The following is a 27,015-nucleotide window of genomic DNA, read 5'->3' as shown; positions in this document are numbered from 1 at the left end:
ATAAGTGAAACCATATAATAATTGACTTTCTCTGCTTGACTTATTTCACTTAGGATAATCTCCTCCAGTCCCATCCATGTTGATGTAAAAGTTGGGTATTCATCCTTTCTGATGGCTGAGTAATATTCCATTGTATATATGGACTGCATCTTCTTTATCCATTCATCTGTTGAAGGGCATCTTGGCTCTTTCCACAGTTTGGCTATTGTGGACATTGCTGCTATGAACACTGGGGTGCATATGGCCCTTCTTTTCACTACATCTGTGTCTGGGGTGAATACCCAGTAGTGCAATTGCTGGGTCATAGGGTAGCTCTATTTTTAATTTTTTGAGGAACCTCCACACTGTTTTCCAAAGTGGCTGTGCCAACTTGCTTTCCCACCAACAGTGTAAGAGGGTTCCCCTTTCTCCACAGCATCTCCAACATTTGTTGTTTCTTGCCTTGTCAATTTTTGCCATTCTAACTGGTGTAAGGTGGTATCTCAATGTGGTTTTGATTCGAATTTCCCTGATGGCTAATGATGATGAACATTTTTTCATGTGTCTGTTAGCCATTTGTATGTCTTCTTTTGAGAAGTGTCTGTTCATGTCTTCTGCCCATTTTTTGACTTATTTGTTTTTTGGGTGTTGACTTTGAGAAGTTCTTTATAGATCTTTACAGCAGTAGTATCATTTTCCAGAGCCCCGTAAATCTCCACACATTATCGTTGAAGATACCTCTTCCTTAAGAAGTGAAAAATCAGGGGTGCCTGGCTGGGTCAGTCAGTAGAGCATGTGGCTTTTGACCTTGGCTTGAACTTTAAAAAAAAAAGTGAGGGGCACCTGGGTGGCTCAGTCAGTTAAACATCTGCCTTTGGCTCAGGTCGTGATCCCAGGGTCCTGGAATCGAGCCCAGCTTCGGTTTCCTTGCTCAGCAGTGAGCCTGCTTCTCCCTCTCCTCCCTGCTTATGCTCTCTCTCGCTATCTCTGTCTCTCTCTCTCAAATAAATAAATTTTAAAGAAGTGAAAAATCAGTATGGTGACTAGAAAAAAAAATAATTTTGTGGTTTGGGAAATGGGTTTCCCAAGCGTATGGTTGTAGTCTCCTCCCTCATCTGACAGGTTGTTCTACTGTGCTCTTTTGCTGGAATTGGGTGATAGCACTTACCAGGTATTTGCCACTTTATATTTTTTAAAATCCTTTAATATATGATATTATTTATTCCTTACAATAGTCTTAGGAAGCAGATAATGTTATTCTCATTTATAGGTAAGGAAACTTAGGCTCAAAGAGGCAAAGCAATTTATCCATGGTCACTAGCAAATTTTGGACTTGACACAAACTTAGAGCCACCAGCTCTTTTCCTACTTCATTAAGATGCATGAAAAACTTTACATTATTAAGTTTTCTGGTTTTTTTTTTTTTTTTGAATATCAGTTCAGGGAAAGAAAGAAGGTAAAGGACATTTCCTGGGCTTATTAGAAATGGTCTACTAGCTATTAAAAAGTGGTCTAAGGTTGTATAAAATCTAAAGAAGATTAAGGTATGATAAATTTCTTCTAAGAAATTACACTTTCTTAGTTCTTGTGTGCTTCTCTCTTGAGAAGATTACTTAACGTATATGGCATAACTGTTCCTTGGTTTTTCCAAACCTGCCTTGAGATTGGTCATAATCAGAAAGCATCATGTAATGGCCATTGAAGACTAGTTGCGTGCTCTGGCTCACTAAAATGGGACTTGCTAATCATCCCCATTTTCCCATTTAGTCTGAAATTTCCTGTCACTCTTCTCTCTTATGTTTTCTAAAGTCTGTACCATGTGACTGTGAATTAAAAAGCAGTGTTTTAGGAATTCTTGGATAGATTTTATGAGTACTGTGAGAAGAAGTAATAGTACCGGAAGTGGGTGATACCATTATTGTTATAAACAAGTTGGCATGGGGGTAAGATTTCTAACTTGATTATTTGCTGCCATTGATGAAGTCTGGCTTTATGGGGATAAAGAGTGAGACTGCCTTAGAGTATTGAAAGAAAAGGGAGGTATTGGGGAGCAGAAGGGACAGGACAGATAAAGTTAGGCCTGGTGGCTGGGAACCCACTATGTGGAAAGCATCGAAGAGTGACTCCAGAAGGAGTGGGGATCTGGAAATGATGCTTATCAGTAAGATATATGTGTAATTGGAGAGGAAATAACATATCCCACAGGACAGCATCCAGGTATATTTAGTTAGATGCTTCCATGTGAAAGAAACAAGACATCAGAGTTTGGTGACAGTGTGACTTGGGAGTAAATAACCATTAAAGAGAACAATTTGGTAGAAGTGAGCTAGTGGATGGGTGGGAGCATTTGGAAACTCAGAGAGAGTGAAGATTGTCACCCGATTCCTGTTCTCTCTCTCCAAATATATAAAGTTATATACAGGGTAGGTATGTTTTCAGAGAATACCATTGCTTTAGTATAATCAATATGCCCAACCTAAATAAAGTAGGATATTCCTGAAAGCATTAAACGGGCACTCTATGACACTTACAGTCACCAAGGAGCCTATCCCTGTTTTGTTGTTTTTCTTAGGTTCATCTATGGCTGAGAATAATAGAAAACTGGTATTTACTTAGGTTAAGCTGGAAGGTAGTGGAAGAACATAATAGTAGGCAATTAAAACTTCTATTAAAAGTTTATTCTGTTGGAAGGAACAGGAAACCAAAATTTTAAGAAATTTTAAATCTAATATTTGGGAGAACACTGATTTAGGAATTAGAAGACAGCTTGCTACTGATCATTAGTTCAATGATATTGAGCAAGTCATTGGATCTTATTTTTTTATCTGTAAAATGAGGATAATAAGCCTATGTCAATGAGTCCACCCACTCAACAGACATTTCCTGGGCAGCCACTGTGCGCTAGGCCCTGTGCTAGCCTTCGGGGGTACAAAGTGGTCTCTGCCCACAAGGACTTCAGGGTTGACTGAATGATAGGGTTGTTGTAAAGAGTATATATGTTTATGAGATGCATATAACAACACTGCACATGGTAAGGCACTATATAAATATAAGATAGTATTATTTGTGTCAGTGAACATTCATTAAGCACTGAATGTGATAGACCCTGTACAAAACATACTATTAAGCCATTGTATAAGATCTGTAGTCTTACTTTGCTTCTAATTTTTCTTTCTGTTAAGAGTTTGTGTTTCTAAGCATAACTTCCTTGAAAACAAAGACACCCTAAGAAGCAATGAGAATTTCACACCCACACCATGCCCTTTTATTCATTAGCTTTCTTTCATTTTCTATTATTTTGAAAATAATGAAGCTGAAGGAGAGAACCTGCCAAGAAGTGCCAGGCAAGCGTTACAGCTGCCACATACAGAATGGCAGAAATTCACAAGCAAAATGCAACTGTGGGTATATTTTGAAGGTAGAACAAATAGGATTTTCTGATCGGTTGAATACGAAGTGTGAGAGAAGTAAAAGATTTAAGAATGCTTCCAAAGATTATGGCTTGGGAATCTGGGGAGGATATGTTTGCCATCATTTAACACAGAGAAGCCTTCAGGGAGAGAAGGTAGGGAAATAGAGTGGTAGAAATCATATGTTTGAGTTTGGAATATGTTATATTTGAGACTTCCGTTATCTTCCAAGTGGAGATGTTAGGCAGTTAAGACATGTGAATCTGAAATTCAGGAGAGAGGTCTGGGTTGAAGGTGTAAGTTTGAGTCATCAGCATCTTTATGCTTTAGCCAGGAGACTGTGTGATCACCAAAAGAATGAGTATGGATTGAAGAGGGATGAGAGCCAAAAATAGACCCAGAGCACTCCAGCTTTTAAGAAGTCAAGGAAAAATGAAACCGATAGAAGGAAATCCAGGGAGAGGCACCATAGGAAAAAGCATAACAACTCTGTTACCCTATCAGATGTAACCTATCAGAAGTTGTTAACAGGAGGACTGACAATTGATCATTGAACTTATCGACATGGAGATCATTGGTGATCTTGACAAGAGGAAATTTAATAGAATGGCAGGGAGAAAACCTGGGTTGAAGAGGGTTTAAGAGAGATGAAGAGGAGAAGAATTAGAGGAGATATGTGAAAATACTTTCAGAGAGTTTTGCTTGTAAAGAAGATAAGAGACAGGGGTGATAGCTGGCAAGAAAAGTCTTTTTTCTTTTGTTTGTTTTTTTTTTAACGTGGGAGAAATAACAGAAAGGAAATGACCCAGGACGGGAGAAATTGATGTTGCAGGTTGGGGGAGAATTGTTGGAGACATATTCTCCAACAATGAATTGAGAAATATTAAAGTAATCAAATGAGGAGACCATAAGACCAAGGTGACTCTACTACCTTGGTAGCCTATGTAAGCAAGCCAAAACCTAAGCCAGCGTCAGTTCCTATAAATGCCTCAGGGTGAAGAAGAACAACCACTCACAAGCAGCTAACTAGGCTTTCCCAAATAATGCAGTAGCTTAAGCTAGAGCCAATCGAATAATTTCCTTGCTTTGCTTGTGTTCTCTATAAAATCCTTGTCCCTGGCTCTGCTCGGGAGTGCTTTGCCATTTCCAGTGTGATGCTGTTCAACTGGAATTGATGTTTGCTCAAAAACTCCTAAAATTTTTAATGTGCCTCAGTTTATCTTCTAACAAAATGAATGGGATATAGTTCGCAAAATGGCTAGATGAGAAGGAATGGGATATAGTTCATAAAATGAGGGACTGGCTGTGGAGAAGTCCATGGATATGTACACGGATAGAGGACCAAGTGTTCCTTGGTAGTACTAGGAGGGAAGTCAATGGATGTGAGTACAGATGCTGGCCAGTAGGTAGGTGGTGGTGGTGGGAATCTGGGAAGTTCTTTTCTGGATCCTAAGTTCTTTCTTAGTGAAGCAGGGGGAATCCAGGTCATCAGTTGAAAGCAAGCACAGAGAAGAAGTGTTGGAGGTTTAGGCAGTGTGAGTGTGTATGTGTGAAATAGTCATTCAGCAGAGCAGGAGAGTAAATGAACGAGAGAAGTACTGTGTGATGGCCCCTTTTCTCGTTGGATAACATACTGTCCCAGTTTGCCCAGGTCTCAGGGGATTCCTGGGACCTGGACTTTCAGTGCTAAAACTGGGATAGTCCTGGGCAAGCCACGATGGTTACTCATACTAGTTTTTCATCATGAATTGAGGGAAGTTGATGGGGTTACTTTTCTGCAGTCATGAATAGCTACATGAGTGCAGGGTTAAATTAGGAAGTAAAGGAAGATTGAGATTTCATCATAATTGTAGTTTTGCTAAAGAATACAACAAACACTATGAACCACCAATGCCACTGGGAGGTATATACCCCAAAGAATCAAAAACAGAGTCGTGAAGAGAGATTTATACTCCCATGTTCACAGGGGCATTATTCACAATGGCCAAAAGGTGGAAGCAACCAATGTGTCCATGGACAGATGAATGGATGAACAAAATGTGGTACATATATGAAATGGAATATTATTTGGCTTTAAAAGCAAAGGAGATTCTGACACATGGTACAACATGGATGAGCCTGAAGACACTGAGGTAAGTGAAATAAGACAGCCACAAAAATACGAGAATTCACTGACTCCACCTGTATGAGGTGGAATCTAAAATAGTTAAGAGCCCTAGAATAGTCAAATGTATTGAGACAAACCAGAATGGTGGTTGCCAGGGACAGTTAATAGGAGGAGGAACCTGTCCCCATCCATGGAAATAGGAGTCTGAGTGGGATTATTTGGAGGGTCCCAAGTAGGGGAACAACTAGTTTGAAGTTTGTAAAGTGAAGTTACATGAGGAGCCAGGGCAGAACCTCATCTCTTGGTGCCTTTTTCAGCAACAGCGGATTTTTCCTATGTTTTCCTCCATCTTAGACAAAAGCAGCTTTTCCCTCCCAGGTTGTTAGCCTAAAAACTGAGTAATTTCCAGGTTGTCCTTCTTTGCCTTCTGTTACCATCATCCCCTCTGTGAGACTGTTTTAGTCCCTCTGCCATTCCAGGGGCACTCAAGGGTATCTTCTATAAATGATGCCCTTCGCATTGGTGTCAGGTGGGATGCTTCCGTATGGGCCCTTGAGCAGGGAGAGAAACATGAAGAGCCTGATGTGCCTGCGGTGATTGAATGGGGGATCAACAAGAATATAATAGACATAAAAATGAAACTTGTATTTCTAAGCACTGCCAAGGCCAAGCCTCAGTACAATATCTGCGTAGACTTCAGGAATCAGATTTTGTGCCATACCCTTAAATGAATGAATTTCAAATATAAAAACACAGCTCTGCTCTGCACCTTTTGTGACATGCTTGTGAAACAGAATCTGGCCATGCATTTCGGCTACTGGGAAAAAGCCCATTGTTTACTTCATATTTTATGCTTAGATTTTAATTTTTCAGCTGAATTACTTTTTTCAGCCAAGATTAAAGTGACCTGACACACATACGAAGAGATATATGTACCCCCATGTTTATGGCAGCATTATTTACAATAGCGAAGATATGGGAGTAACCTAAGTGTACATCAGTGGATGAATGGGTATAGCATATACAACACAATATTACTCAGCCATCAAAAAGAATGAGATCTTGCCATTTGTGACAACATAAATGGACCTAGAGGGTATTATGCTAAGTGAAATAAGTGAGACAGAGAAAGACAAATACTGTATTTCACTTAAATGTGAAATCTAAAAAAAAAAAAAAGACAAAACAGAAACAGACTCATAGATACAGGCAACAAACTATTGGTTGCCCAAGTAGAGAGGGGTTGGGAGGCAGGCGAAATGGGTGAAGGAGATGAAGAGGTACAAACTTCCAGTTATAAAATAAATAAATCATGGGGATGTAATGTACAGCATAAGGAATATAATCAATAACACTGTAATAACTTTGTATGGTGACAGATGGTAATTAGACTTACTGTGGGAATCATTTTGTAATGTATAAAAATATCAAATCACTGTGATGTACACCTGAAGCTAAAAAAAAAAGTTACCTACAACTATAGGAACAGTTAGAGCATATTTTTATTTGGGCCAAGAAGATAAAGGCCATTAGGGGTATCAGACCAAAGACATCATTGTAGTATTTTTTCAGAACCTCTGACTTTAATGTCTTACTTATCTAGACTATTAGACTAGAGTCTTATAGTGCATTTCTTTTATTTATAGTCATCATAGGAAGTCAATTTGTCACTACTCTGGTCATGCAGTGGAAAATTACCTAATGAGCGCTGACTTTCTGTGTGCTAGGGTGGAGATGGATTATAGTGTCAAAATCAGGCTACTGTGGTTGTGATACTGTCCAATGCAATTCAGAAATTCTTGACTGACCTTCACATTATGCACAGATTTCTGCTGTTTCTCAGCATGATTTTCACTAACTTGGCAATTTGCAATATTCATCAATTCAGAGTTCTATTCAAGTATCTGCTACAAAATATCAAGTTGTGAATTTTTTTAAAGGTCAGTGTACAGGTTTTACCTTAGTACATTTCATGTAGAAATTAAAATGATTCTTCTTACCTGCCTTAGATGTGTCTAAGATGGGCAGAAATGTGGGGAAACTTGGAGTGAGAGAGGTAGGAGTCTCTAGGGGGCAGCATTCAATGGGTTTAAGCCAGTTATCACCATTTGCTGAGAGCAGCCAATGGGAGCATGGGTGTTGTTAGGAAGATGGGCACGTGGGGCAGAAATGCCAAGGGTGAAGCAGCTCTTCTTTCTGTGAAGCACTGAGAACCCCTCTCTTCCTTCCCACTGAGGAATTGTATCAGTGAGTGTCCAACAGGAAACAGAAAACACAAAAATATTGAATAGAGAAAATTCAACATAAAGAATTAACAGGGGATTTCAGTAATGAGGGATTGGCAAATCTGAGCCAAGAGAATGCTAACAAATATAAGAATAGCAGATAATAGGAGTAGCCATCACCCCAGGCATTGAAGTGGAGCACCCCAGGAGAATGCCATGTTTCCCAGGGTGGAGATGCAGACATTCCCGGAGAGGGCGCAGTCGTGGCTCACTGGGTATGTGAAGTTCACTAGGCATATTCCCTCTGGAGTGCTGGGAGAAGCCGTCCTCATGGCGGTGCTGTGCCTCAGAACTCTGCAGATTGCAGTGGTCTGGGAATGCTTTTTTAGGGGAGGAGCCATGTCCGCCAGCCCTCATGGAGAGGTGCTAAGCAGTGGCTTTCCCCTAGGAAACTGCCCAGGGGGAGGGGAGGTGCTGAGAATCCAGCCTCCGTGAGACAGACTATCGTGGACATGTCTGAGGGGGGTGTGCCAGTAAAGGGGTCACTTGCTGCTGGCCTATAGGCATTGCTGAGAAAATCACACACTCTGCAGGAGCCCTAGAAGCTCAGTACTTCAGACCAGGCAGAGAAGCCTCTCCCTTGTCCAGCATCCCTCTCTTGATAGTCAAACGCTGGGCCAGCTGGCGATGGAGAGAGATTTGCAGAATTCAGCTCTGTTTTTGCAGAGCATGGAAGAAACGTGGATTTGGAGCTGAGAGATAATATATGGATAACTCACACTGTGCTCTAGATGTCTCCCTACCACCTCTCATTCTTTGAATGAGGATGACCGTGTTGCTCCTTGCTTTCTGGAGAAAATTCTATTTAAACAAAAACGTTTGCTGCGAGGTGCCCTCTTTTGTGCTTAGAGCCAACTATGAGATTCAAAGTCTCTTAATGAAGAAAAAGACTTAGTGCACAGCATAACATGCCCTGCACATAAAACAATTACAGCTCTGTGCCAGGTGTCATTACTTTGGACAAGCCCTCACAACAATACCCAGAGATTGATCTGAGGCTCTGGTAGAGAACAGCAAGAAAGCAATTTAGAAAAGCAATAATAAAATGGATGGTGGCGGCCAAAGTCTATTCACAGGGAATTACCTTAAATATATTTGCCATTTTAGCTTTCTGGAGTGTTTCCTTTGTAATTACACGGAGGCCTCTAAGGGACTCTAATTTCTTTATCAGCTCCTTCAAATTACATCTGTAGAAGACGAGGCAAATAGTTATCTAGGTCAGCACAGTTTTTGTATTTATTTGTCATCTGCATATATTTCTTAACAAACAACACAAAAGAAAAAGGCACTTAGTCCTAACACAAGAAAACTGAAATCTAGTCTTTTTAATAGGACTCTAGTCAATTGAAATCAAATCAGAACCTATACTTCTTCATCTACTTGGGGAAGAGACCGCTTCTTTGGCAGATGTGGCAGTTCTGCTGGTTTTTCATTTTCTGAGCTAAAGATCCCCCCCGCCCCGTGCACCCTGCTCCAGTATATTCACATGCCCACAAAACAGTGCAGCTATAGTAGTTACTACCCTGATAGGAAACCTGCACGTGCAGATGTTTGCTACAGCAGGAGGTCCCACGGCTCAGGCACTATGTCCCCACTGTATAACAAAGCACCCTGGGAGGGAGAGCAAGGAGGCTGTCAGAGCCGAGCTGCTAGTTCTATATCATTTGCACACAATGATTGACTTGTTCAGCCTCTTTGCTTTCACTACTCCTGAAGAGGATGCAGAAAATAATCCAGAATGAAGGCAGAAGAAGTAATTTCCTTTTTGCTTAGAAGAGAATTTGGCATCTTTCAAGACATGAACTAGGACCCATAAGGGAGTTGTTCAAAATAATCAGCACATAGCAATGGACAAACAGTGGTCTTTAGCACCTAAAAGCATGGTCAACTTTAAGTTATGTATAGATTTTATGAAAAAAGGCAATCAAAATGAAGAAAACTAAAAAAGAAATGATAACCTTGTTGCCAGTTAATAATAATGTTATATACTGATGTTTGTGGTTTTCTGAGTGTTTTTTAAACCTGTAGTGATTTCTTTTCTCATTCTGAATGTTCACTTTATTAAGAGAAAGTATGTAATAAATACCACCAGAAAACTAACAGATTTTCCTTATATGAAATGAAAAGAAAATGAAAGGAAAGTTTGGAGTAGGGAAGGTTTTGGAGACATGGAAGGGACATCCACAGGAGTAAAGACAACAAAAAGTGAACTCTAGTAGGTTTTATAGCTATTTTTTATTTCAGGCAATTATATAAAGGGAAATATGACTAATTCTAGAGTTTAAATACACACACAGGAGACCTTAAAGTTTTGAGAAAAAGTCATCGAATAAAAAAAAATGAAGTCTTTAGCACCTGTTAAAGCCATCTCTAGGGAGATAATTCATTTAATAGAAACTGTGGTCTCAGATATCTAGCAGAATAACACTAATCCCTCAAGAGCTTTTGAGTGATGAGTAATCTGCTACTGTATCCCTTATCACATTTTATTTTTCGAGGAATTAGAGTGTGCTGAATTTTTAAAAAGCTTACTGTATGCAAGACTTGAAATTATTATTATTTAGCATAGAATGACAGGGTGGGTTCAGGGACTAATAATCAACTGAGTTACTCTTAAGATTGCCTGGTACACATATTCCCAGGCTGGCAGTGACCAAAGTCCATTACTATTGGACAGTTGTACAATAGACAATTGTATTTATGTTTCCCTAGACTCAGGCTTGAAACAGGAAGAATTTTCTGCCTTAGGAACTCTCTCTGATCCTTAACTTTTCCATAATTGTTCGCTTTCCCTAGCTACCTCTAATATTTGTTGTTTCCTCAGGTCCTGCTCAGGTCCATAAATTACATGTTCCATGAAACTTGATCCCTTAGCAATGTTGGTTATAGCACACCCTGTATCAGGAGAGGATGCAGAATCAGAAATGCATTGAATCAGCTTCTCCTACTGCATAAGCTGTTCCCCCAAAGGGAGGCAGGCTCACTGGGAGCCTGTAATAATCCAGGCCACTAGGGCACCACTTCATAAATTACTATTTCTTCATGGTAAGCTTTTCTCTTCATTGCAATTTTCTTGGCTACTAGTGGTGACTACTTTTAATACCCAAAAAAGAGAGAAAGTGGGGCAATGACAGGGAAAGAATAGAAGCAGGATCCAGAGCTTGAAATAATTTTAGGACAGCATTGCTGACTGTAAAACATGGTCTACTGAGTGGAGTAATGTTAGATGTTTTATCCATCCATCCATCTGTTCACCCAGATGGCAGAATGAATATTCTAAAAAAAAAAAAACCTCCATGGATATTATGTAGAGAAAGTTGTAAGATTAAATGTAAAAAGAATACATATAAAACTGAAATTTAGGTATGAAAGATGAATTATACAAGTACGGTATGGAAGAACCCTACCTTGAGCACTGTGTATATGTGTAAAACACAATAGGTAATTAAAATGTTAGCATCAGCCAAATAGCTGCTGAAAATCTTTGCAATCATGTAAACAGAATTAAATGTCTGTCTCTGTGGTTTAAGAGTCATGTTTTCCTTGATTTTGTTTGCCTTACATCAGGCCATTTGGTTCTGCACACCACATTTAAGAGGAGCGCTGAACATTGGAATTCTCAGACTGAGAGTGGTCAGGAAGCTGTTGGAATGTGATTCTAGGAGCTACTGATGGCCATCTTTCCAGGTACTTCTCTGCAATATGAAGACTAAAGTCAACAAGTACAGAGACGGATATGGTTTGTCAGTATTTGAAATACCTTCATCAAGAATCCATATTGCTACAGGTGAGTGCTTAGCATTTCAAATATTATCAAATTCCTCACCAGAAAGGTTATTAGTTTAAGCAATTTTAGAAACATTTTCTTTTTTTTTTAAGAAACAATTTCTTAATTGGCAAAATGAGTCATGTTCAAGATCAATGTGTTCGGTTAGCAACATTGTGCTGGTACGAAGTATAAAACTCCAGATAGCTCAGAAGACTTCTACAATTATTGTAATGCTTAAGGTCTACAGCCCATCAGTCTTAAGTTCTTCCAGTTCATGGGAATCGAGTCGTCTCACCTGACTGTAAGTCTAGGTAGTTCTGCCATGAAAATATTGTTTCTGTATTGAAGCACGCTTTTCATGCAAGGTGCGGTAAAGCAAAGACCACAAGCATGTGACTGTTTTTGTACCTGCTTGCTAATAAATGTTTGCCTTCTTTTTTGTGGGGGGAGTGCTGGTGAGCAGAATTTGGTTCAAGACTTGCTTTCTTTGTGATATACCATCTGTTATTGAAATTACATACATGTGGTGTATGTGTGTTTGTGATCATGTGTGGTATCAGCTGCTACCTACCTCAATCCACAGGAAGATAGCAACATTTAGCTCCCAAATCTGCTATTTGCTGAAATGATCAAACTATGGCACATCTATTTGCAACAAGGGGTGGAGGTTTCAATACCAGTGCGGAGATGGCCTTGCAGCTTCAGGCCCCGTACGTGGTAGAGTGAGCTCTGAGCTCTAATCACAAAGGTGAACAGAACTGCCTCATGGGGATGCCTCCATAGGCCAGGGCACTTTAAGACTCTCATGATAGGCACACAGTCAAAAACTACAAAACACATAAGGTACTCTACCATCCTGAGGTTGTTAAGTGGCACAAAACTTGGGAGCATTCCCACTCAAAGAATTATAGATAATAGAACAACTTAGAAAAAATTAAAATATAAGGATCTTTAAATGACAAGAGATACAGAAGAAGAAATTGAATGCATAAGATGACCATAGGATATTATTTCTTAAAAATTAGGGGAATGGGGTGCCTGGACGGCATCTGACTCATGGTTTTGGCTCAGGTCATGATTTTGGGGTCCTGAGATTGAACCCCATATTGGGCTCCTGAGCTCAGCTCGGAGTCAGCTTGGGATTCTCTTTCTCTGTCTCCCTGTGCCCCTCTCCCTGCTCTCATGCTGTCTTCTCTCTCAAATAAATAAATAAATAAATAAATAAATAAATAAATAAAATATTTTAAAAAATAAATAAAAATTAGGGGAAGGTGTAAAAACAACAAAATAGGAATTTTAGAAATGAAAACATTATCATTGAAATGAAAAAGTAAAGAGATGGGATAAATGGTACCTTAACTCCAGTGAAAAGAAAACTGATGAAATGCAAAAAAGCAGTGAAGAAATCAGAATATGGTGGAAGGAAATAAAGAAATGGAAAATACATAGACTCTAATTTACCAGATTTGTCATGAAATAATGATACCGTAGGCCCTTTCCTTGCATGGGAGAAATATGTCTCTTCTTAGCAATGTGTTCATATTGTTATAGGTTTCTATAAAATTTGCAAAAGTGGGATTTCAAACTAAATTGGTTAAGACTGCTGTATCTTTCCAATGCTCTTGGTCCCTGTCACATATTCCTCATGTTGGGTAGCATTGGAATGGCTATGTATATCCATGGGAAAATTGACTTGGGGATATTTTGGGATATAGTTATGTAGTGTGCAATAACTTCTCTGTGTAGCTAAGTTACTGTGGGGATCTTAAGGTAGGAACAGCTTCCAGGAATGCTTTGCTACACTGACAAAATACCGGGCATCATGTCACAGAAAGGCAAGGCCAGAGGTTGTTGTCATGATAGGAAAATGTCCGATAGCCCCCATCACTGAGGCAGTAAAATAAGGTTTTCCATTTGTATGTTCTTATTCAAGCATAATTAGCATACTGTGTTTTATTAGTTTCAGGTTTATAGTATAGTGATGTAATAATTCTATACATTACTCAGTGCTCATTATGGAAAGTATACTCTTAACCCCCTTCAAATACTTCATCCATTCCTCCACACCCCACCCCCCCGCCCCACCCCGCCACCACAACCATTTTTCTGTATTTAAGGGTCTGGGTTTTTTTGGTTTTTCTCTTTTTTTCTTTGTTAGTTTATTTCTTAAATTCCACACGAGTGAAATCATATGGTATTTGTCTTTCTCTGACTTTTGATTACTGAAGCTTTGTAATAAAGTCTGGAATTGAGATACTTCCAGTTTTATGTATCTTTTTCAGGATTGCTTTGGTTATTCAGGGTATTTTGTGGTTTCATACAAATTTTAGAATTGTTTGTTTGAGTTCTGTGAAAAATGCTGTTGGTATTTTGATAGGGATTGCATTAAATCTGTAGATTGCTTTGGGTAGTATAGACATTTTAACAGTATTTGTTTTCCTGATCCATGAGCATGGAGCATCTTTCCATTTCTTTGCGTCATCTTCAATTTCTTTCATCAGTGTCTTTCACCCTCTTGGGTTAAGGTTATTCCTAAGTATTTTATTATTTTTGGTGCAGTTGTAAGTGGGGTTGTTTTCTTACTTTCTCTTTTGGCTACTTCATTATTAGTGTAGAAATGCAATGGATTTCTGTACATTGATTTTGTATCCTGCAACCTTACTGGATTCCTTTATCAGTTGTAGCAATTTTTTGTTGGTCTTTAGGATTTTCTTTCTTTCTTTCTTTTTTAGGATTTTCTATATGAAGTATCATGTCATCTGCATATAGTGAAAATTTTACTTTTTCCTTATAAACTTGGATGTCTTTTATTCCTCTTTCTTGTCTGATTATTGTGGCTAAGACTTCCAGTAGTATATTGAATAGAGGTGGTAAGAGTGGACATCCTTGTCTTCTTCCTGACCTTAGTGGAAAAGTTCTCAGTTTTTTACCATTGAGTATGTTGTTAGGTGTGGGTTTTTCATATATGGCCTTTATTATGTTGAGTTATGTTCCTTCTAAACCTACTTTGTTGAGAATTTTTATCATAAATGGAAGTTATACTTTGTCAAATGCTTTTTCTGCATCTGTTGAATGATCATATGGTTTTTGTCCTTTCTGTTTGATGTGATGTACGATGTTGATTGATTTGTGAATATTGAACCACCCTACATCCTGGGAATAAATCCCTCTTGATTGTGGTGAATGATTTTTTAAATGTATTGTTGGTTTTGGTTTGCTAATATTTTGTTGAGGATTTTTGTATCCATGTTCATCAGAGATATTGGCCTATAGTTCTCTTTCTTTGTGGTGTCTTTATGTGGTTTTGGTATCAGGGTAATGCTGGCCTCATAGAACGAATTTAGAAGTTTTCCTTCCTCTTCTATTTTTTGGAATAGTTTGAGAAGAAGAGTATTAACTCTTTAAATGTTTGGTAGAATTCACCTGTGAAGCCATCTAGTCCTGACCTTTTGTTTTGTTGGGAGTTTTTTGATTACTGATTCAATTTCATTGCTGGTAATAAGTCTTTAAATTTCTATTTCTTCCTGCTTCAGTTTGGTAGGCTATATGTTTCTAGGAATTTATCCATTTCTTCTAGGTTGTCCAATTTGTTGTCATATAATTTTTCATAATATTCTCTTATAATCTTGTGTATTTCTGTGGTGTTGGTGAGTCTGACTAGAACCAGCTCTTGGTTTCACTGCTCTGTTCTATTGTTTTTTAGTTTCTATGTCATTTATTTCTGTTCTAATCTTTATTATTTTCTTCCTTCTACTAGCTTTGGGTTTTGTTTATTCTTTTTCTAGCTCCTTTAGGTATAAGGTTAGGTTGTTTCTTTAAGATTTTTCTCAGTGCTTGAAGTAGGCCTAATTGCTATAAACTTCTCTCTTAGAACTGCTTTTGCTGCATCCAAAGATTTTGGACCATTGTGTTTTGATTTTAATTTGTCTCCATGTATTTTTGATTTCCTGTTTGATTACTTGGTTGACCCATTCATTGTTTAGTAGCATGTTATTTAAGCTCCATGTATTTGTTCTCTTTCCAGATTTTTTTCTTTTGATTGATTTCTAGTTTCATATCACTGTGGTTGGAAAAGGTTTATGCCATAATTTCAGTCTGTTTGAATTTGTTGAGACTTGTTTTGTGGCCTAACATGTGATCTATTTTGGAGAATGCTCCATGTGCACTTGAAAAGAAAGTGTATTCTAATGTGTTGGGATGAAATGTTCTGAATATATTTGTTAGATCCATCTGGTCCAATGTGTCATTCAAAGTCACTGTTTCCTTGTTGATTTTCTATCTAGATGATCTATCCATTGATGTAAGTGGGTTGTTAAAGTCCTCTAGTATTATTGTATTACTACTGATTTCATCCTTTATGTCTATTAATAGTTGCTTTATGTATTGGGTGTTTTTATGTTGGGTGCATAAATATTTATAATTGCTATATTTTCTTGTTGGATTGTTCCCTTTATGATTGTGTAGTTTACTTCTTTGTCTCTTGTTACAATCTTTGTTTTAGAATCTATTTTTTTCTGATGTAAGTATTGCTATCCCAGCTTTCTTTACATTTCCATTTGCATGATAAATGTTTCTCCATCTCTTCACTTACAATCTGCAAGCATCTTTAGGTCTGAAATGAATCTTTTCTAGGCAGCATATAAATGGGTCTTGGGGCACCTGGGTGGCTCAGTTGGTTAACTGTCTGCTTTTGGCTCCGGTCATGATCCCAGGGTCCTGGGATTGAGCCCTGTGTCAGGCTCCCTGTTCAGCAGGGAGTCTGCTTCTCCTTCTCCCTTTGCCCCTCCCCCAGCTCTTGCTCTCTCTCTCTCTCAAATAAATAAAGAAAATCTTTAAAAAAAAATACATAGGTCTTGCTTTTTAGCTATTCAGTCACCCTATGTCTTTTGATTGGAGAATTTAGTCCATTTACATTCAAAGTAATTATTGGTAGGTACATAGTTATTGCCATTTTGTTACTTATTAGTTGTTGTTTTGGGTTTTTTTTTCCTTGTTTGTTTCTTTCTTCTCTTGCTCTCTTCCCTTGTGGTTTGATGGCTTTCTTTAGCTATGTGCTTGGATTCCTTTCTCTTTATTATTTGCATATCTATTAGGGGTTTTTGATTTGTGGTTACCATTAGGCTTATATGTAACATCCTATGCATATAGCAGTCTATATTATGATGGGTGCTTAAGTCTGAACCAATTCCAAAAGCACTCAATATTTACTCCCCCCTCCATACTGTATGCATATGATGTCATACTTTATATTCATTTATTTTGTGAATTCCTTGAATGAATTTATAATTGATTTTACTGCTTTTGTGCTTTAGCCACCATACCAGTTTTGTATTTGTTCTGTTTTTTAGAGTGTGAGCATTGGTTGGGGTGGGGGGGGGGGCAGAGGGAGAAGGAGAGAGAATCTTAAGCAGGCTCCACACCCAGCAGGGAGCCCAACACATGACCATGAGATCAGAACCTGAGCCAAAATCAAGAGTCAGATGCTTAACTGACTGAGCCACCCAGAAACCCCCTCCATACTAGTTTTATAGTGATTAGTCTACTACTTTTATTATGTTTGTTTGTACCTGTGATTTTTTTTTTTCTTTCCTAACTTTTTTTTTACTCCTGATTATGACCTTTTATTTTCACCCCAAGAGTTCCCTTTAATGTTTCTTGTAAGGCTGGTTTGGTAGTGATGAATTTAGCTTTTGTTTTTCTGGAAAACTACTTATCTCTCCATCTATTCTGAATGATAAGTCTTGCTGGATAGAACATTCTTGGTTGCAGGTTTTTTCCTTTCTGCACTTTGAATATATCTTGCTACTCTCTCCTGGCCTGCAAAGTTTCTGTGAAAATCAGCTGATAGCCTAGGGGGTTTCTACTGTAACTGTTTCCTTCTACTGCTTTTAAAATTTTCTCTTTGTCACTACTTTTTGCCCTTCTTTAAATTACTGTGTGTCTTGGGTGTGGATCTGGTGCTTCCTGGATTTGGGTGTTTGCTTCCCCCCCGCCCCCAGATTAAGGAAGTTTTCAGCTATTATTTGTTCAAATAAATTTTCTGTCCCCTTTTCTCTCTCTTCTCTTTCTGGAATCCCTGTAATGCAAACGTTATTATGCTTGATGATGTCTCTGAGTTCCCATAACCTATTCTTATTTTTTTATTATTCTTTTTTCTTTTTGCTATTCATCTTGGTTGCTTTTCATTACTCTGTCTTCCCAGCTAGCTGGTTCATTCTTCTGCTTCCTTTAGTCTACTATTTATTCCCTCTACTGTATTTTTAATTTCAGTTATTGAATTCTTCATTGATTGGTTCTTTTTAATATTTTCTATCTCTTTGTTGAAGGTTTCACTGAGATCCTCCAGTCTTTTCTCAAGCCCAGTAAGTATCTTTATGACCATTACTTTGAATTCTCTATCAGGCATATTGCTTATCTCCACTTCACTTAGCTCTATTATGATTTTGTCTTGTTCTTTCAATCAGGACTAATTCCTCTGTCTCCTTATTTTGTCTAACTCACTGTGTTTGTTTCTATGTATTGGGAAAGTCAGCTACATCTCCTGGTCTTAAAAGTAGCAGCCTTTTGAACAAGAGCTCCTGTAGTGAAATATTCCCTGTTCACCAGAACGTGGAGCTTGAGGGCTATCTCCTGCATGTGTTGCATATGCCCTATTGTTGTGGTTGACCTGCATTTGCCTTTAGTCCAGTCAGCTGCAATGGCCCTCTTTGCTTGTTGTGGGCAAGGTTTGGTCTCTGTGCTGTTAAGAGACCAGTCTGGGGCCACCTTGGCTTGTAGATGGGTCAGATCAGATGCCTGCCCTCAGTCTGTTGGAAATGCAGTTGCACTGAACTGCAGGGCATTCTTCCTGTGTTGTTCCCTGAGAGACTTTCATTGGTGGGTGGGGCCCACCGTTAGACCAGATGCCTGTTCCCAGTCTGTCTGTTGGAGTTGTAATGACTCCAAACTACAGGGCTCTTTATTCTGCCCCCTGTGAGGTTTTTGTTGGTGGGTGGGGCTGGCAGTCAAGTCAGATGTGTGCCCCTAGCCCACTGTTAGGGCTGTAGTTGAGCCAGTGTGTGTGGTTATCTTCCTCTTTCCCCAGGGCAAGAGTCACTTTTGGAGTGGTGCTGGCCACTACTGGGGCTGCTTACAGAATGAGACACATCAGGCACTGCTTTGGAGGTACTCCTGAAGAGTGGGTGAGGTTGGATGGGGCAAGTCCACAGGAGTGTTTGAGCAAGGCAAGTGGTGTTAGTAAGCTAGGTGGCAAATGTTCACTGATTTCTGTAGGTGTCCTGGTATCTAGGCTAGGAATGGGGAGTGGGGAGAGGGAGGGAAGAGAAATGGTGCCCATCAACTCTGTCGTTTTGGGAAAAGTCTCCTAAAGATCATTGCCCCTCCAGTGCACATTCTGAGATTAGTAAATAAACCTTCCAGTATATACAGACACTTCTCCAACTGCTGTTTCTATGCTGTATCTCAGTAAGGTTGGTTGTTATCCTATCTCTTTAATGGCAAGGACTCAGTTTCCTATCCCCCTCCAGTCTCCCAGAGCCCATCCTGATGATTTTTAAAGTACCCAGAGTTAAGCCCCACTGATTGTAAAAACTCATGACGTTAAGCCCCACTGGTTTTCAAAGCCAATGTTATGGGGACTTGTCTTCCCAATGCAGGTTTCCAGTGTCTAGGGTGCCTGGTATGGGATCTGTTTCTCTCCCCTCTCCATGTTGTGATGTTCCCCCCATTTGTAGTTAATCTTACAGGGAGTTTGATTCCTGATTGAGTCTCTGCCTCTCCTATCATTTTCCACATGCCCTCCTATCTAGGGTTAGCTGTGGAAAGTCTCTCCTGATAGTGTTTGGGTGTTTTCTGGGTTAGTTGCTCTGCTGTGGCAGTTATCTAGGTATATCCATGAGACAAGGTGCACTTAGGGTCCTCCTATTCCAGCATCTTCCCAGGCCGCAAGCCAAGAAACAAGGTTTTATACATCTGGAGTCAGAAGGTGCTCTTACAATTTACATATGAAAGTAACTTCCTAGAGGTTTTCCCCATATTTGATAATAATCCTAAACACAGATATTACCAATGATGAGTTGAGACACTAAAGGACACCTTTTTAAAGACAAATTATCAATAATAAGGCCCAAACTAGAGAACAAACTGTAGGAACAAAATCTTCTCTTCTCTTCTCCCCTCTTCTCTCCTCTCCTCTTCTCAGTTCTTTGGCCAGTCTTATAATTAAATTGACATAAAAACAGAATAACAGGAGAAAAACTTAATTGCATACATACAGGAGCTCATAAAGATATGATATTCCCCAAAGTGACCAAAGCAGGCAGCTTTCATACTTTTTAGATAAGTAAACAATACATTTGTGAAAAATTGACAAAACAATGGGGTTTGGGCTTAGGGTAGCAAACTAGTGAAGTAACAGATTTGTTTATACAGCATTCTCAGCCCTGAATTCCCTATCTCTGGTGATAAGAATGCCTTCTACCCTGGTGGGTATAGGGAGGGTACCCTCATATGGGAGATTTATTTCCTGCTTTTAAGGAGACAAAGGAGAGTCAGAGTGTCCTTCTTATACTGGCTGTTTCTTAAATAACTTTAATTCAGAATAATGAATATACCAAAGTGGCATATTTTGGGGTGGAATATATTGCTCTCTTTCAAGCCCAAAATATCTATTTCCTTAGCTGAAAAAGATATGACATAATTATTGTCGTAGAAGAATATGCAACCAAAAATGAAGGAGGAAAAAGGTATTATGGAAGTACTCCAGCAGTTAATATACAAATTATATATTTTTAGATATAGGAAAAAAAGAAGGAAAGGGTGAAAAAATCAAAACTTCTGCATCAAACACAGAAAAGGGGTATTATTATTATTTACAAATGAGGCAAATGAGGCTCAAAGAGTTTAAATGATTTACCTAAAATCAGACATCTAAGTGGTGGAAAGCAAACTCTGGTCTTCAGCCTTTTAGGTAGGTTACTTTTCTATCTCACCAAGCTGTGATGTTTCCTTCACTTCTAAAAGAAACTGAAATAACTCTGACATATGGTTATATTTGAATAATTCCAACTGACCTCAGTTACTGGAGCTGTACCTCTCTGAGAACCAGTGCCTTTTATGGAGTGGTATAAGCTTGTTCAATGTGCCAGCATCTTTTATCAGAATTGTGTCTGCATACATATGTTCACATAATTTAATGTTCTTATTTCATTTTACTCTTTGGTGAGTGGGAAAAATTTATATGCAAGACACAGGGCTGACACAAAATAATCCCTTTACAGAAAAATAGGAAAAATTTAATTGACTAGAATTCTCTCTTTAATTTCTTGTTTTCCATTCGCTGTTCAAACCTATTCTTCCTCCACCAATCTCGAGAAGCAGTACTTGTCAAGGTCACCATGTTGTCTACTCAGTTTATCTTTGAAAAACACATCAACACTACCTGTATCTTGAAACACTCTCCTCTCTTGTCTTTTCTGACATCCCAGTTTCTTGAAAATCTCATTTTCTGTTCCTTCTCATTCTCCTTTGTTGGTATCAACTCCTTTATGTCCAACCTCTAAATGTGGTAATTCTTTAAACCTGGTTGTGGGACCCCTCTCTCTCCCTAGATCTTACTAATCTCCATGGATTCTTGAGTCCTTGCCTCCCAGATTCATATATCTCGCCCAGATCTTTCCTTTCAATGTCAGATTCTCACATCCAACTGGGTCTACTTAACATATTCATGTGATGCTTCCCTTCTCAAATTCAGTTATGTTTGAAAGGGAACAGGAGTTTTTTCCCTCATCCATTGTAGACACACTTAGCCACCTGTGCAACTCTGCTCATCTTATATTTGTTGCTGGTAAAACTCTGACTTTATTTTATTTCACTAGATGATATTTCAAGTAATTTTAGGTTTTGAGAAAGACTAAGTGGAAAGTACAGAGAGTTCCCATACAGTCCCCCTTTGGCCCCCCACTTACAGTTTCCCTACTGTTAACATCTTGCATTAGTGTGGTATATTTATAACAGTTGAACCAAAATTGATAAGTTATTATTAATTGAAGTCCATAGTTTGCATTAATGTTTACATTTGTGTTGTACATGGTTGGCTTTAACCAATGGATAATGTCATGTATCCACCATTATAGTATCAGACGAATAGGTTTACTGTACTAAAAATCCCTAGCATTCCACCTATTCATCTCTCCCTCCCTGACCCCCTGGCAATCACTGATTTTTTTTTTTTAAGTTTTTATGTAAATTCCAGTTAGTTAACATACAGTGTAATATTAGTTTTCAGGTGAATGATATAGTGACTCAACACTTCCATACAACACCCGGTCCTCATCACAGGGTGTTTTGTCCCTTACTTCCCATCACCTATTTAACCCATCCCCCCAACCACCTCCCCTCTGGTAACCACCAGTTTGTTCTCTATAGTTAAGAGTCTGTTTCTTGGTTTGCCTCTCTCTCTCTCTTTTTTCCCCTTTGCTCATTTGTTTTATTTCTTAAATTCCACATATGAGTGAAATCATATGCTATTTGTCTTTCTCTGACTGACTTATTTCACTTAGCTCCATCCATGTCATTGCAAATGGCAAGATTTCATTCTATTTTATGGCTTAGTAGTATTCCAGTGTGTGTGTGTATCTTGCTTTGACAAAGCAGGAAAGAATATCCAGTGGGAAAAAGACAGTCTCTTTGATAAATGGTGTTGGGAAGACTGTACAGCAACATACAAAAAAAAAAAAAAAAAAAGAAACTGGACCACTTTCTTACACCATACACAAAAATAAATTCAAAATGGATTAAAGACTTAAATGGAGACCTGAAACCATAAAAATACTAAAAGAGAACACAGGCAGTAATCTTTTTGAAATCGGCCATAACAGTCTCTTTCTAGATAGGTCTCCTTTGGTAAGGGAAACAAAAGCAAAAATAAACTATTGAGACTTCATCAAAAGAAAAAGTTTCTGCATAGTGAAGGAAACAATCAACAAAATAAAAGGCAACCTACAGAATGGGAAAAGGTACTTGCAAATGACATATCCAACAAAGGGTTGATATCCAAAATAAATAATTTACAAAACTCAACACCCGAACAAAAAATAATCCAATTAAAAAATGGGCAGAAGACATGAATAGACATTTTTCCAAAGAACAGATACTGATGGCCAATAGACACATGAGAAGATGCCCAACATCACTGATCATCAGAGAAATACAAATCAAAACTGCAAATGAGATATCACCTCACACCTGACAGAATGGCAAAAATCAACTACACAAGAAACAACAGGTGTTGGCAAGGGTGTGGAGAAAGGGGAACTCTCTTGCACTGTTGGTGGGAATGCAAACTGGTGCAGCCACTGTGGAAGACAGTATGGAGATTCCTCAAAAAGTTAAAAATAGAACCACTCATCTATTTAATGTCTGTATAGTTTTACCTTTTCCAGAATGTCACATAGTTAGAATCATATACTCAGATTGGCTTCTTTCACTAAGAAATATTAAGCATTTAAGGTTCCTCCGTGTCTTTTCATAGCTTGAGATCCCATTTCTTTTATTGACAAATAATATTTTATTGTATGACTATGCCACAGTTTTTTGATTCATCAAGATATCTTGATTGCTTCTAATTTTTGAAAATTATGAATAAAGCTGGCATAAACATTCTTATGTAGGTTTTTGGGTGAACATACATTTTCAACACATTTAGGTAAATTACTAGGTTCTGATTTTATTTTATTATTTGCACCTTCCTCACTTAATTTGGGGACAGGATTCTGTCTTCAGTCTCAGGGAAATATCCTGATTGATACAAACCAATATGGAGATCACTTTCTTCTTGCATGCAGCTGGGTTTCAGTGGTCATATTCTGCTGATAACACCCGAGTAAGGACTTCTGCAAGACTTCTAGAAAAATCTTTCTTCACTCTTAGGAAGGAGACAATGATTGGGATGGCCACTCCCATCTCTAGACATGCTGATGCCTAAAACTCCTACCGCTGTTGTGGCTGAGGATAGGTCCTTTGTAAGGAACAGGAGAGAGCTAAGAGGACCGCAGAGAAGTAAACTTAGAGCTCTAAAGTACAGCACCTGGATCCTGTCCTGCTTACTTCTTTATCAGATTACACTTTTCATAAGATTTAAAGCAAATTAACTGGGTTTTCTTTAGCCAACAGCAATCTAATTGTTACCCTCCCTAGTCTTCCTTATTCTAGTAAATGACATCATTGTTGTCTACATGGTCATTCAAATCAGAAACCTAAAATCTGTATTTAGATATTCCCTCCCTGCCTACTCCCTCAGGAAACTCCCAAGCACCCAGTCCATCTGTAAGTTTAACTGCTTCTTCAAAACTTTCTGTAGTTTATCCTCTTCTCTGTTTCTATAAACACACCTTAGTCCAAGCCACCATTGTCTTTTTGCCAGAATTACTGCAAGGTCCTCTTTTGTCCACTCCAGGGCCCTTCCAATCGTGTCTCCAGAAAGCAGCAACAGAAATAGAATCAGACCCTATGTTTAATGTCCTAGGTGACTTTTCATCGTTCCTAAATCAGTATCCAAATTCATCCCCATGGCCTCTAACACTCTGCATGATGTGGCTCTGTCACTGTCCAAACTCAGTTCACACTACCATTCTACTGGCTTGCTATCCTTTCACCACACTGATTTGCTTCCCATCCCTAGAAGACATCTGACCTACTTCAGGGTCTTTGCACTCTCTAGTCCTTCTGCTTGGACTGCCTTCTAACATGATGCCCTGCCTCTCTCACACACATGCACATACATTTCACATAATTGTCTCTTCACATTTTTAGATATCAGCATAAGGATCACCTTCTCAAAAGAGCCTGCCCTGAATACCTATTCTAAAGTTCCTTCCCCATTGATTCTCTCTGGTTTAGTCTCTTGTTTGTTTCCTTTTAAGCCATTTCAAGGTTTGTTTATTTTTTTTTTATTTATTTTACTGCTCTACTTACCCCTCTCTCCCATAAGAATGGAAGAGACAAAGGATTCCCCTTGTCTTGTTCAACATGATGTCTCCAGCACCTAGCCAATGCATTACATATAAGATGCAATATTCGGTGCTGGATGAAAGAGGAGTAATAAGCTTTTCTTTTATTTAATTCCAGTATAATAAACATACAATGTTATATTAGTTTCAGGTGTACAACTTAGTAATTCAGTAAATTTATACATTACTCAGTGCTCATCACTAAAAGTGTACTCTTAATCTCCTTCACCTATTTTACCCATTCCCCCCACCACCCAACTGGTAACCATCAGTTTGTTCTTTATGAGTCTGGTTTTTGTCTATTTTGTTGTTGTTCATTTGTTTCTTTTTCTTATTTTTAATAGCCATGTCTATTGATCTTAATCTGGCATTCATTAAGCTTTGACTTTTTTTTTTTTTTCTCACAAGAGTGACAGTGGAAAGGCAGAGAAAAGGGGAAAAAACAGTTAAAAGGTAAGAGGCATTTTATAATTTTAAAAGGTAGGCGGCATTTTATAATTTAACATGCTATGAATATTAGTATCTCATTTTAGAATTTGAAAATTCTTACTTCTGAGACATTTGATTTAGAGAGCATAAATAAAGGTCATTATATAAATTTTACAATTTTTATTCCATTTGAGTGGAAAAACAATCTAGTTTAGTTCAGTAGAGATGACTGTGAATCCAGTGACCATATTCTTCTTGTGTGAGTTTATAAAGGGCTTGCAGATAATAGGTCACTGGGATTACTATTCACTCTTGAGAAACATTTTTATTTAATGTCTGTCTTCTTGCCATGAGGAAAATTCGCTTTATTAATCTTTCAGAAATACATTAGATGAGTCAATTATAGCCCTTCCATTAAGAAAATTAGATTTTTTTTCATATTTGCACTATGTGGACGGCAATAAACACAGAAACCAAACATTTTGAGTAGACACTAGGCCTTTAAATTATGGAGCAATTTAGATTGATTTATCAAGCAGATGAAGTTGTTTAGAAGCAGGGGAAGAAAGAAGAAGGATTTAAAACACTCATTATCATTTAATCAATGACTAAATATTTTTTAGTTGTGGTGATAAAACTTTCATTTAAAACCAGTACCTAGTTTAGAAATTCATTTATCAGCTGTCTTTTTGGAAGGATTCTAAGAGACACCACATAATTCTTAAAAATCTCTTTGGGAATATCAGAAAAGCTCTGGTTTCAACATGCCAGTTCATTTCTTTTCAGTGTATGTTTCTGTTGATAAATATTTTATTAAAATATGATATAGGTTTCAGGTTTCCCTATTAGTATTACCTTTCCTTCTCTTTCCCAAATCCCTTATGGCCAAGTTCAAATCTGTGGTATTGTGATTTATAAGAAGAAATATATATTTGGTGTTCCTCCGATTTATGGCACTGAACTCCTGAAACCATTGGAATTTCCTAAATGATAAGAATGAGGAAAGTTGTCTTTTATTATGTTAATGAGGTGAATTTTGGAAAACACCTAGGTAACCTAATGATGGGGGTTGTTTGCCAGGAGACCCAACCATGTGCTTAGAAGATTGGAACTTTCCATCCCCAACCTCACCCCTGGACTTCCAGGAAGGAGTGAGGGGCTGCAGGTTGAATCAGTCACCAATGACTGATGATTTAATCAATCATGCCTATGTAATGTAATGTTCAGAGAGCTTCCAAGTTGGTGATCACTTGGAGATTGAGAGAGAGTGGCCCACTTAGAGAAGATGTAAAAGCTCCACGACCTTTCCCCATACCTTCCATCTGCATATTTCTGAGTTACATCTTTTTATAATATACCAGTAATCTAGTAAGCAAAATGTTTCTGAGTTCTCTGAGTAATGCTAGCAAGTTAACCAAACCTAAGGAGAGAGTCATTGGAACCTTTGATCTATAGCCAGTTGGTCGGAAGCACAGGTGACATCCTGGACTTAGGATTGGCATCTGAAGTTGGAGGGGCAGGCCGTTGTCTAAGGACTGAGCCCTTAGCCTGTGGGATTTGATGCTATCTCCAGGTAGACAAAGTCCAAATTGCATGAAATTGTAGGAGAGCCAGCTGGTGTCCGAGAACTGCTAGCTGGTGTGGAAAAAACTCTCACACACTGGAATTGGGTGCGGAATCATAGTTGGTGGTGGGAAATGGGATGAGAGTCAGAATCTGAAAGTCCTGCCAGGGACTCAAAGCCTCTGCTGATGGCCTCACAGAGCCCCTTCTCTCCTGAACTTCTATGCACCCTAAATTTAGCACTGACTTTTTCTGGTTTTGTCTTGCTTCTGTGCTATAGTAGAATAGATTGTTGGGTTTCTGGTGTAATCCTACTCTCCAGAATTGCTCCCACCTCTGGGCCACCAAGGAGTGTTGTTACTATACAGGTATGTTTATACTACCTGATCTTTCTCATAGCCATATCGATTTGATCACAAGAGGTCAACACTTGATTCCTGCCCAGCCAATCATGCTTTCTTTTTAG

At 38.5% G+C, this 27,015-nt stretch overlaps 1 protein-coding gene across 2 annotated transcripts in view; it reads left to right on the top strand.

The window, feature by feature from the left end:
- LOC145723103 (uncharacterized) overlaps positions 1–27,015 on the top strand; it is a 38,289-nt gene that overhangs the window by 9,701 nt on the left and 1,573 nt on the right. The window contains exons 3-8 of one of the 2 annotated variants that reach the window (XM_081828981.1): positions 5,356–5,521; positions 11,349–11,568; positions 17,877–17,912; positions 18,635–18,714; positions 24,966–25,010; positions 26,830–26,917. In XM_081828981.1, coding sequence (XP_081685107.1) covers positions 11,518–11,568; positions 17,877–17,912; positions 18,635–18,714; positions 24,966–25,010; positions 26,830–26,917 — 300 coding nt within the window. In that variant the 5' untranslated portion in view covers positions 5,356–5,521; positions 11,349–11,517. The remainder of the gene's footprint in view (positions 1–5,355; positions 5,522–11,348; positions 11,569–17,876; positions 17,913–18,634; positions 18,715–24,965; positions 25,011–26,829; positions 26,918–27,015) is intronic. The other variant, XM_081828982.1, reaches the window with a different exon arrangement.

Source organism: Leptonychotes weddellii, chromosome 8, assembly GCF_054177405.1.
Source record: "Leptonychotes weddellii isolate Sample4059 chromosome 8, ASM5417740v2, whole genome shotgun sequence".
Taxonomy (NCBI): domain Eukaryota; kingdom Metazoa; phylum Chordata; class Mammalia; order Carnivora; family Phocidae; genus Leptonychotes; species Leptonychotes weddellii.
This window is presented reverse-complemented; position numbering and strand designations above follow the sequence as displayed.